Below are 12167 nucleotides of genomic sequence, written 5' to 3'. Positions count from 1 at the left end.
TATATAAAATGTGACATAACTGATTTAAGACTGAAGAATATGAGCTAGATGTAGGTAAAACTCTGCATATGGTAAGAGTTGTGTAGCCTACTTTCAAAATTTGAGTGATATAATATGAGCTGCTGCTGCTAAGTCACTTCAGTTGTGTCCGACTCTGTGCGACCCCAGAGACGGCAGCCCACCAGGCTCCTCTGTCCCTGGGATTCTCCAGGCAAGAACACTGGAGTGGGTTGCCATATGAGCAGTGTTATTCTAAACAGTCATGACAGATTAGATGGATTCTGTTGTTTCTTTGGTAATACGATCCTATGTGAGAGTAGAGAGGGCTTAGTTACTGTCTACTCTTCTTTGCTTCCCTTAGTGGAATAAGAAGGTGAATAGCAAAGTGGAGGTGACGTCTGAGGGCTGGAACTCTGTTTCTGCTCAGTTACTTCAGCTCCCATTAATCTTTAACCTTTTACAGTTATTTTGTTAAAATGAACAATAGCAATAGCAATAACAGAAGCAACAACAATAATAATAGCCAGTATTTACTGAATGGTCAATCCTGGCTGCATGCTGTTCTCAGTACTTTACATCCATTTTTTTCCTATTACTACTTTATGCAAGTTACTTAAGCTCTCTGTGCTTCAGTTTCTTCATTTGTAAAGTACAGATTATAACGGCATCTGCTTATTGTGATAATCAAGTGAATTCATATATGAAAAGTGTTTAAAACTGTCTTCAGCACAAAGTACTTAATTATTATTATCATCTCATTTTTGATCTTCAAAGCACAATCTTCAAAAATATTGTGATTGCTGCTACTTATTCCATTTACAGGTGAGCAAATTGAGACTCAAAGAGTTTAATAAACTGTTTTTAAGATCATAAAGATAGTAAGGGATATAGAATAAGGACTTGAACTTCCAAATCTTATGCTTTTTAATCTCCTTGCTATTGTGGTCCTCCTCTTCCAGGCACCAAAGGCTCAGCCACACCACATTAAACTTTTCTGATTAATAGTGGATCCTTATGTTGATCTACAGTTTGCTCATTTTATTATTTCCTGTCTCTGAAATGGCTTTCCTAACTTTGTCAAGTAGATAAATTTAAAATTATCCTTCAAGACTGAGTTCAGCTGCTACCTCTTCTATCTCACCTTCCTTCTCCCATCTTCACAGAGTTAATTGCTTGTCTGTGTTTCTCTTACACTTATCTCACATATCTCTCTTACAGCACTTATCACATTGTCTCATAATTTGTTCTCTGCTGGTAGATGGTGAACTATGAATCAGTAAAAATTAAAATTTATTTAAGATGCCAGACTTCCTTCTAAGGGCTTCATAAGGATGCCCTCGTTGAATCCTTTCCATAACCCCAGGATGTATGTTCTGTTATCCCTTTTCCCTTGAGGAGACATAGAAAGATTAAATAAGTTGCCCAAGATCATAAATGCAATAGGCACACAATAAATGATTGCTGAATTGAATTATATCTAAGTAAAAATGCTTACTAAAAATGATCAAAAATTTCCTTTTTTCTCCTGAAGAAAATGAAATCTCTCAATTCAACATCATTTTGGATAGAGGAGAAAAAATAAACTTCTCTTTCATCTAGTTCAATTTTTCCTTTCTTAAAGCTATGAAAAGAAACAACCAATTACCTTTAGCTAGTTGAAACTCAATTATCAGTTCAGCTTTAAAGTTTTTAAAATAATATAATAACTTTCCCCCATGATATAGTAAATGATTTACTTCCCAATGATCATTATTAACATGATCTTGAACATCCATATAAGTTAAATGATATTTTATTGTCTATTCAAAACCCAGTAATTCAGGACATGCATTACAATGTCAATTTTAATACTTGTATCAAGAATCTATAAGTTTCCAAACACACAGATTAAAAAAAGAACTGTTTTCTGCCTCTAAGCCAAGACCCTGTGTCTTTCTGAGGATGATGAGGTACCAGAAAGAATGCCGGGTGTGAATAATTTCAAGCCCCAAACTACCTGTGACTCCTTTAAGGCCTTTTTTTTCCACAGTCACTCAGAGGGAAACACACTCTTTACTTTCCTCTGGGGCCTTAAGCGCTCCAGCCCCTGTATTAACTGCCTAATTTGGTGGGAGGAAAACTGGCTTTAATAGCTTTTTGAGCAGTAATGGACATCATCCCCTTAGCAAAAGGGGATGATAGAAAAATTTGTTTCTCTATTTTTAAAAACAAGATCTTGTTTATATAGTCCTTTTATAAATTTAAAGCCTCTTGGTTTAAATATATTTTTTAGAGCTTGTTACAGTGCAGTAAATGGCAAAATGAGTTAGCCAAACAATCTTTTCTTCATCACTTCAGTTCTCAATAGCCCTTTAGCTTTTATGACTGCTTCGACTGATGATAAAAAATAATCCAGCCATTTCCAAATGCTACCTTAGTTTGAACCACTGTATAGACTAATTTTGAACTTGTGCCTCAAAATTGAGCAATTCCATCACTTTAGTATTAAAAAAAGCTTGTGAGAAAATTAGGAAAGTCATAGAACACTAGCATGCTTAGAATCAAGAACAACAGCAAAAAAAGTCAGCAACAGACAATTGTTTTAGTAGACCCTGCAATTTCCATTAAAAGCATTTAAAAGAGAATATTAACAAACATGAAAGTGATTCATTTTTGCATAGAAAAATAAACTCACATGATTTTAGAATCTTAAATAACCCATAATTCTGGGAACCATTCACCTTGTGTTTAGCCAGTATTTGAAACACTGCCATTTGTCATCTTTTAAATTTTCTTTTTCATATAGTTAATATAAGCTAGAGTTTTTGTTCTGCTTTAGTAACAATATAGTTTATGCTATATGTGGAATAAAGAATAGAACAAAGTAAATATATTTAATGTGAATACGCAGAAAGGAAGGGTTTTGGTTCTGTTTGCAGCTCTCCTACAGTAATTCCCATTGCAACACAACTCACTATTGTATGACTTAGCTGAAAAGGATATATCTCTAATTGTACATTTCATTGTATTTGCAATAGAAGTAAATTTTGGAGGCCAAATAAACTTTTCAGCTGATGAGGGTGAGGTAGGGAGTTTTGTTGTATCTACAGTAAGGAATAAGAAAAACATTGAAGGAGTAGCATGCCTTCATAATGAAAGACATGTAACCTGTTTCACGGGTTATTCCTATTTTTGCTTGAGCACCATGGGAGTTGGCATTTTAGTGCTTTCTTCTGATTGCACTTTACCCAGGCATTCTCATGCTAAGTTGCAGGAAGGTGCAAGTATGGAAGAATACCACCTCCCTCTCTCTTGAAGGAATTGAAATATCTCTTAAGTGGAAGTGGAGAGTCAGGACATGGGAGAACTTTTAACACTCAGGGTTTGCTGTTACTTTGTATATAGCACTAATAACTGCAATCTCAGGGTTCCAAAACACAGCACAGTGATTCATATACATGAAACAGTGAGCAGAATAGGGAGGCTTCCCTCTGAGTTGAGGGAGTTGATGTATAAAAGACCCCAGGGAATACTGGGAAAAGACAAGTGATAAGGCACTGAAGGAAAAATGGAAAACAGTCCATTTACAGTTATTATTACCGAGTCTATCTTAGAAACATTTACTATTGTAACACTTGTAACTTGTTGCTATGACATATTACTGTGATTAATTTTGTATTATTTAAATGGAGCCAATATGAGAAACTGAACAAGTTACTCACCTCCTTCTGCCTCAGTTAATATCTACATAGGATTTCACAGTTATAAACTGAAAGCCTAGCTCCAGCCAGGTATCTCACAATTAAACCCACTGTGTACAAAAGGAACCAGATGAGATAGTGTAGACACATCCATGCAAACACATTACCACTATTAAGGAAAACAATTTAAAGCCTGTTCAACTCAGATATAATTAGTCCTAGAGGGACACATTATTATTGATAATAGGTTTTTCTCACAAGGAAGTTGAACTCCAGTGGGAATGTATTTTTATGGGTTGCAGATTAGTAACATTTCCAAATTGAATTAGTTACAACTGTTTCAAAATATTGAATATTAGAATGAGTACCAAAATAGATAATGTGATTTGGTCATTAAGACACTGAAGCAGACTTTTATTTTATATGATTGCTACCATTACTCATTGACTTATAAATAGTATGATTAACTGGGGATGTATCTCACCCACTGCTTGCCCCTTGACTTGAAATACCAAGCTAGTCAAGAGTAAGCTTAAATGAGAGTCACTACAGTTCAGTATTATTCACTGATCACTGGGGCTGATCACTTACCTAAGCTGTTGGAATGTGTTATTCCAGATAGCTAGGTAGAATCAGGCAACCCCACTTGCTTGTTGCTGTTGACTCCTCAGTTCCCTATTCTTAATCCATGCCTCAGATTTTTTTCTCATATAACAGAGGCCAGTGTTCAGAAAACCGGGTCTCTCTGGCCTCAAAATCATTGCTGAATTTTCTCCTGATTGCTGGTGATATTTGAACCTCTCAGCAAAGTTCTTTATAAATACACTTGTGGTAGTTATATCTCCACTGTAAACTTTTTGAATTGGAAACATAATGTTATCAGAATATCTTTCAATAACATTTCCTTTATTGTATTTTAGATAATAATTTAGTACTAAAAAGGGGTCTTTATTGCTAGATTCAATTCACTGTTGTATATTAAATTTTGTCTCAGGTCCAGTATAAAGTAAAAATGAGTTCAAACAAAGTGCTTATTAAATCATGGCTTGAGTGGCCCTTATATGAGCTAAACTGCATATATCATTGAGTATTTCAATTATTTCTTTTTCCTTACTTATATTTATATTGATGTTCTTTACAGAAACACTGTAGCAATAAATAATTCTGTTTCACTAGATTCCTAATCTTATTTTTCAGGTACCAATAAAAAAAATAAAATAAAAACCCCAAACAAACAAAAGCAATAACAACTTTTCTGTTTTTGTCATAATGTAATTATAAACCATTTTTTTTACAAGTTATGTATTTAGAATCCAAGATTTCCACCATGGCCCAAATTAAAATGTGATGTCTATATTAAAATTCTGAACCAACCAGCTAAGCAGGTTTACATCTTTAAATATTCTGGATTGTAAGAATAAATAAGTATGATAAGCTACCAAATAATGCTTTTGCAGACATTATTATTTGTCAGCTTTATACTCCCTTTCATTCATGCATTTCCAGTTCCACAATATAAAGTAGCTACAAAAATAAAAAACAAAACAAAACTATAATAGAGCTAGTCTTGCTATTTTGTGCTTGCCTCCCTGGTAAGAAAAATTAAGTGCCAAAAATGTAAAATTTATTTCAAGAAAAGTAACAGGCTACACAAGTAAATTTTGGCAAATGCAACTTTATATTGAAATTCACACATCTGAATCTTAAAGAATGAGACTCACAGACTCTAATGTATTTCTAAAATACCAGAAATTATATTATAAGCTTTCACAAGTTAAAACTGAAATAATTTAAACGACCAATACACTGAATGTGCAGAAAGTATAAACAAGACTGTGCCTTCGGTAGAATAAACGCTTCACAAATTGTGCAAGATGTCATACTAAGGCTGTGGTCTCCCCTTAACAGCCGACTTAAAATATAAACACACATCAACTGCCTGCTTCTTAGAACACACTAGAATGGGTAGCACACCTCAGAAGAAAATTTCATTATTCCAGTGATGTGCACCTTAATTTTGAAATCATGTGAGGAAAAAGGAAAAAGAGTGTTAAATGATCGTCCATGCACTTCCAGATGCATGACCATGACCAGTTACTGATTCAGTTTCCCCTGACTCCAATTTGCTCCAATACTAAATAAGATGAAAGATACTAGATAACCCTTTAAGGCAACATGTGTTTATTCTGCATTATTAGAACTGTTCAATTGTGACTGGTTGGTACCATTAATGTTGCCTCCCAGACCAATATCTAGTATTCATAAAATATAGATGAATTAGAAAAAACTTTATACCAAATCAACAAAAACCACATAGTTCGATGCTAGCAATTTCACTAGTAGATAAGGAAAGCGGTATTTAGAAATAGTAATGTATTAATACAAAAAAGTAAACTATAATTGGAACCAATATACTGCTTTGGAATGCTCCCCAAAACTTACAAGGTGATTTTTTAAAAGTTATAATCCAATTAATTCATGGCATGTCTTTAGTGAATTACAGTACTTTAAGTCCCCAAATATTTTAGTCCTTGCAAAACAATAATAGTATGAAATGTTTTAAAGTCTTCAAACTTCTAAAATTAGTTTTTTATCAACACATTTACCTCATGTCAACTTAATTTATTAAGATGTCCAATGCTAATTGGTTTTTTTTTTGATGTTTTTTCATAAGTAGTCATATACACAGCATTTAGCACTGATACTTAGCACCTGCTACTTTCATTATCTAGTTTTCAACCACATAAAGAAACTCAGGGCAGTGGTTCAGTCCTTTCTTAATTACAAACCTTCGCTGGCAGTCAGCAGGATCACTCTGAGATTTAAAATAGGATTATAGGTGAACTATTGCAAAGACTGCAGAATGTTGCCCAAATCCTTATAACTGCTGATCCCATTCTTGATTTTCTTCTCAAGAAATGGCTACAGGCCACAATTGCTTAGCAGAGAAGGTTAGTGTTTCACAAGGCTAAAGATTTACAGATGCTCCTTCATATAACACAGTAAGGTTCCCTTGGTAACCTGGATTTTCTGCAGTAAAGAAGGGTTGTGCTGAAACAGCGCCTCAGCTCCCTGTTGGAGAAAATGCAGACAAAAGGATTGATTCCTGCTTGGGCAAAACTCATCCAGACAGCAGCTGTTAGAAATCCCCCTGGTACTACAGGCCCTCTTGCAAAAACTCTCCAATAACAGGCCACCAGGTAGGGGCCCCACAAGGTTAAGAAGAGAAAAGTCATTATATAGAACATTCTGCTGATTCTTTTCTCCATTTTGAATTCATCTAAGACCAATAGCCTTCTTCTGCTCGTGGTGTTTGCATTTTGCCTGATGCCCAGCAAGGTGGGTGGTGTGGGACCCCTTCCAAATCCTGCTAGCCAATTGGCAGCTGCCTGGCCACTGGCTCCAGGACCATGAAAAGTCCAGTTCTGGCTGACTGCTGCTACAAACTGGACTGGCTTCATTTTCCTTCGGTCGTGGACAAAAAATATCAGCTTGAGGTAGACAAGCTGTGTAGCTAGGAGGATGAGGGCAAGGAGCAGCATAAATCCTAAGGAATCATTAGCCCTGAAGGAGCGGTGTTGGAAGGTACATTGATCTTCTTCCCTAATGAATGAGTAAGTGCCCACATCTAAAACTGGGGGAAATGCCATGGCCACAGACAGAGTCCACACCATGCAGATCACAGCCAGACACGTCCAAAAGGTCAGCCTCTTTGTATAGAAGCGATGATGGGCGATAGCTAAGTATCTGGTGACACTGATACAGAAGAGCATGAAAGCAGTGTGAAAACAGGACAAAACCCCCAGAAAGGCAATCACTTTGCAAGTCAGAGTCCCATAAGTCCAAGTAGAGCCATTTTTGACAGAGTTGAATACAAATGGGAAACAAATTGCAGATCTGAGGATATCTGAACAGCAAAGATCCAACAGGAAGTAGTAAGGTGCTCTATGCAAGGTCTTATCTTTCACGAGCAAAATGGAGATCAGAAGGTTGCCCACCACGCTGACTCCTATTATGAAACCCAAGGAAGTCAGTTTCAGAAAGGCTGTTAGAGGAGAGAGATTTTGCAAAATGTTGTCAGCTGCATGGCTATAGTTCGCCATAGATGGATGGAGGATAAAGATACAGCCTCAGTCAAGTCTCATGATCTAGATATAAGAACAAGGAAAAGATAGATCCATACATTTTACTGAAAATGTAATCCACAAAGAGAACGGATCTGATCTGCAGTCATGCTTCCTCTTTTCTTTCACTTGATTTGCCATCAGAATATCTGAAAACAAACAAAAAAAGCTATCAGTTTTTAAGTTAACCAGCAATGATGTCAGGCAGTGCTAATATAGAGCTGTTCATTTATGGGGAAGCAAATAAAGTTTTAATTTTGAATAATATTATTTGCTTTAGTATTTGTGCTTGAGATTTCAGAGAATTGACTTGTTTAGTTTTCTGAGCTAGATGAATTTTAAAATGTCCCTATTTAAAAGAAAATACATTTGATTGGGCACCTTTAGGAGAGAAGGAATATAATGTTCCCCAAGCATAAAATATGCCAGTCTAGGAATTAATCACTGGTGTTGCAATGGAATCTACAAGATCGCTACCAGGAGACAGGAGACTGCCCACATTTATTTGAGGTCTGTTAGTATCTGTCAGTGTTTTCCCGGCAGCTTCTCTGCTGATATGGATCCAGTGAACCCTTGCAGAATACATCTTTTAACTCTAGAGCCACTTTTCATGCTGCATGTTATAAGAAGAATATTTGTTGATTCATCTTAAAGCATAATTTCAACATTAGACTTCTAAATTCATAGGAACTTGTCCCAGGATTTGATTTGATTTAATCTTTTGTCTTTCCCTTCCCTTCCCATCCCCCATTTCTGGCAAATCTTTTCTCTTTTAAACCCACATGATTATTAGAAATGGTTAATGTAAATACTCGTCAGGGAAACACCCAGAGGAATAATGCACTTTCATTTGTAAACCTTGGCTGCCTGGTTTCAAATGAATTTAACATGAACCTGTATTTCTCGGGGAATTAAGCTTTTACCATTTATACTGACAATCTTCGTTGCAAATCGCAAGTAGCTTCATTTTAAAACAAAATGCACATTGTCTCCTAGGTGTTTGGGAACCCCACCAGGGAAATCGGTTTCCTCTGTTATTCCCACGAAGCATGTTTCCTTTGCCACTTCTCACTTGCCTGGAATATGCTGATAGAAGCCCAGGCAAAACTGCGTTGGATGATTTTAATTTCCTCACCGGTACATCCCTGGGTAAATACCGATCGCATCATGCAACATTATGAAACCTGAAATCCGCCACCCCTGGATTTATAATGGGGGGGTGGAGGAGGGGGAGGGGGAGAGAGACATGCATTACATACGCGAAGATGGGGAGAGAGATTGCTTCTGTGCTGCAAGGGAACTGTTCCCGGTGATTCGCAGTCCGATATTCCTCAGTCTTGCAACGCTTTCCAGAAATGGAGCTCTCAATAAGCCCTACTGAAGATGCATTGTCTGAATGTACTTCCATTATGCAGTTTATTGTAAAACACACACACACAAAACCCACACACAAAAAAACTCAAGGAGGGCTCTTTCCCTGTGAACCTGCAGTTTCATCAGCACTGTGCGCCCCCTCCCCCCAAACTTAACCGAGAGTATATCCTCCTACCTGTTGGTGTTGGATATCCCGACAGACTATAGCTTCTTCTTTCTATAAATTGCTGATTTTTTTTTTGCCTTAGTGCCTTGACTGAGCATCCAGGCAGGGCTCGGCGGCGCCTGCGCGATGGAGCCTCCTTGAGCTCCAGCCGCGTCCTCCCCTGTCGCAGCGGCACCGTCTCCCCCAGTAACGCAGGGGCCGCGGCGGCGGCGGCTGCCGTGGCGAGGGCGGCGGCAGGGGCTACTTCTGCCTCTGTGGAGCCAACTGGAGCCCCGACCCGTTTCCAGAGCGGGCTGGGTTTATTGAATGTCCTGTCCTGTTGAACTGGTAAAAATGGGCTTTTGTCCCCTGTAGCTGCTTCTGAACTTTTCCCTCCCTGCATTGGACGTGGGGATTTGGAAAGGCTAGTTCAGAACCTCAGTCCCACCCTCTTCCCTTAGGGCAGCGCATCCCGGTGCTGGGGGGTGCCTGACCAGCCCTCAGCTTCCTGAAACCCTGCTCTCCCCAAACATTTTTTTCCCATGCTCTTTTAGGGTGGTCCAAAGCATTGGCAGCTTCTTTTAGCTTTCTTCTTTAATGATCTCTCCAGCTGACTGCATTTGCAGGTTAGCTGGGGGGGTGGGGGGGTGGGGGTGGGGCTGGTGGTGGGGTAGGGAGGGAAGGGGTGAAGGAGGAGAGAAAGAAGAAAGAAAAGAAATTTTTTTGAAAGAAAAAAAGCTCAGTCAGGAAAATTCTTGTCAATGGGGAAGAAGGGAAACCAGGTTAGGGTAGCCCTTTCTTTGTTAGTCATCTGTTCTCCAGTGCACGCAGATGCGCGGTAAGTAGGGAGAAGCTAAGTTCAGAGGAAAACTGCAAAATGATTTATGTCCATTCTACCTTGACGAAAATGACTGTAGAATCAGGCATACACAAGTTTTAAATGACCATTCCTCGCATTCCACCCCACCAAGCAACAGCCTTTCTTTTATTTTCTTGCAAGTACGACTGACCAATAGATTGGTAATGTTAAAGCAGTTGTGTGTGAGTTTCCTTCTCCCCTTTGTTTTACGGAAGAAAAATACTAGGAATATAACGATTCATAAAACTTACACCCGTTCAAAAGGTCCGATATCACAAGACAGCACATAGCCTGACACCTGGTAGTTAAGCGTGTCTCTGGAATCATGCATTTCCTTATTTTACCATTTCAGAAGAATTTGTGGGGGTGGTATAAGATTTTAAACAATTCCCCACCTCCAAAAAAATGATCAGAAATGCTTTCATTAATTCCCAAGGTAAAAGGTCTGCTTCTCCTCCTGCATGCTTATTGCTTTATAATAATCTGTTAATGAAACAGAAAAAATAAAGATCTTCTGTACAGCAATAATTTGATCTCCAGACAGCAGTAAAATACCTCATTGCTGGGTGGTGAGATTGTGACATTCGGGGGAACTCAAGCCAATCAGCATACAGATAATATGGGTTAATTTGCATATTGTATTTCTATTGGACATACCAAGGTAAAGCTTTCTCTGGTTTAAAGCTTAAAATTGAATACTTCACTGTCATGATGTCACAGTCATTACACAAAGCCATATGTTGGTAATATTGAAACAAAGTTATAGTTTCCTGATTTGTTTTGCCATGTCCTAAACCCAGTTAAGAAAAATAGATAATGATTAATATATATGTATGTATATATATGTGTGTGTGTGTGTGTATATATGTGTGTGTGTGTATATATATATATATATATATATGTCCTAACTTTGGCATTCCCTTAAACTAGAAAAATCAATTCTACAGCAGTACTGGAAATAACTTGAGGGCATTTCCATTCTAGTGAAACATTCTACTTTTTCGCAAAACAAGGAAATTCAGAAGTGTTTAAAACTATACATTGGTTTGCAACTTGTAAGTGAAATGTCAAATTCATTTCTGCAGAACTACAAATCAATTCAATTTGTTGTTACTTCCCAATTACTGTCCCAATGTACATTGCAAAAGAGTTATTATTTCCTGAATTTTTACAGTTTTAAAAAAGCTATAGGATAAGTGACAAATAAGTTTGCTGAAAATGATATGTACAATCTTAGGTTGTATGGATTAGGGAAAAACTTTTTAAAAGTAAATTTAAAGGGTAACTGCACAGCCTGGCTTTGAAACAATAATTTACTTTGCAAAAAGGTATACGGCCAAGTTCCAAGAGTTTAACTTTCCTTAAATTGTAAGAAGCAGGTATTGATTCCTTAAAAATAAGGGAGGGAATACTGCATGTATGCAGTATTCTTTCATATCCACAACTCAGGGTATATTAAAGCTACTATTTTCCTTTGCAGTTGAGTGCAGTTCCATCTACTAGTTCGGTTTTTCCAGCTGTTAGACGAGAATGTCATTTTCTTGCCTCACAAGGGGGGTTTAAGAAATTAATGAGATATTTTCCATTTAGTTCATTAACCCCACTGGAGAAAACATTGAAGTCTGAATCTTCCACCAACAGGGTTTTTTTTAAAGTATGTTTAATACAGTAATAGTCAAAAGCTTTATATCATCTACAAATTCTCAGATATAAAATTATCACTTCAGTTGTTCAGATCAAAACATTATTTGTTCATAGCTAATTTCTTTTTGATTCCTTATATCACCAAACTTAGAAAAATTGGTTGTCAGGTTAAGAGTAAAGAGACAAAGCAAACAGCAAAATACTATGTACATTGCACTTGAAGGACTCTAAAAGTTTGAAGAAATGTAGAAATTTTCAAGCTCTGGCATATTACATTTACTATATTGATCAGTGGATTAGGAAGACTGATGCAATCTGTTTAATTTGGTTCTTATAATAAA

The 12167-nt window shown here is 37.2% G+C and overlaps 1 protein-coding gene across 7 annotated transcripts; it reads right to left on the bottom strand.

Moving 5' to 3' along the window:
* Positions 1-2558: 2558 nt before the first annotated feature.
* On the bottom strand, positions 2559-11275 carry GPR85 (G protein-coupled receptor 85). Of its 7 annotated transcripts, none has more exons than XM_061414083.1 (4): positions 9354-9964; positions 9064-9178; positions 7864-7953; positions 6664-6752 (listed from the first exon to the last, which is right to left on the bottom strand). In XM_061414083.1, the coding sequence occupies exons 1-3, from the start codon at positions 9724-9726 to the stop codon at positions 7911-7913; spliced, it is 531 nt and encodes a 176-aa protein (XP_061270067.1). In that variant the 5' UTR covers positions 9727-9964; the 3' UTR covers positions 6664-6752; positions 7864-7910. The 7 variants fall into 7 exon arrangements, with proteins under 7 accessions (XP_061270064.1, XP_061270062.1, XP_061270063.1 ...); XM_061414082.1 differs by having other exon boundaries at positions 9064-9181; positions 9354-9961; XM_061414080.1 differs by lacking the exon at positions 9354-9964 and adding an exon at positions 10434-11275 and having other exon boundaries at positions 2559-7953; positions 9064-9181.
* Positions 11276-12167: the final 892 nt, after the last annotated feature.

Source organism: Bos javanicus, chromosome 4 (genome assembly GCF_032452875.1).
Source record: "Bos javanicus breed banteng chromosome 4, ARS-OSU_banteng_1.0, whole genome shotgun sequence".
Lineage (NCBI taxonomy): Eukaryota > Metazoa > Chordata > Mammalia > Artiodactyla > Bovidae > Bos > Bos javanicus.
This window is presented reverse-complemented; position numbering and strand designations above follow the sequence as displayed.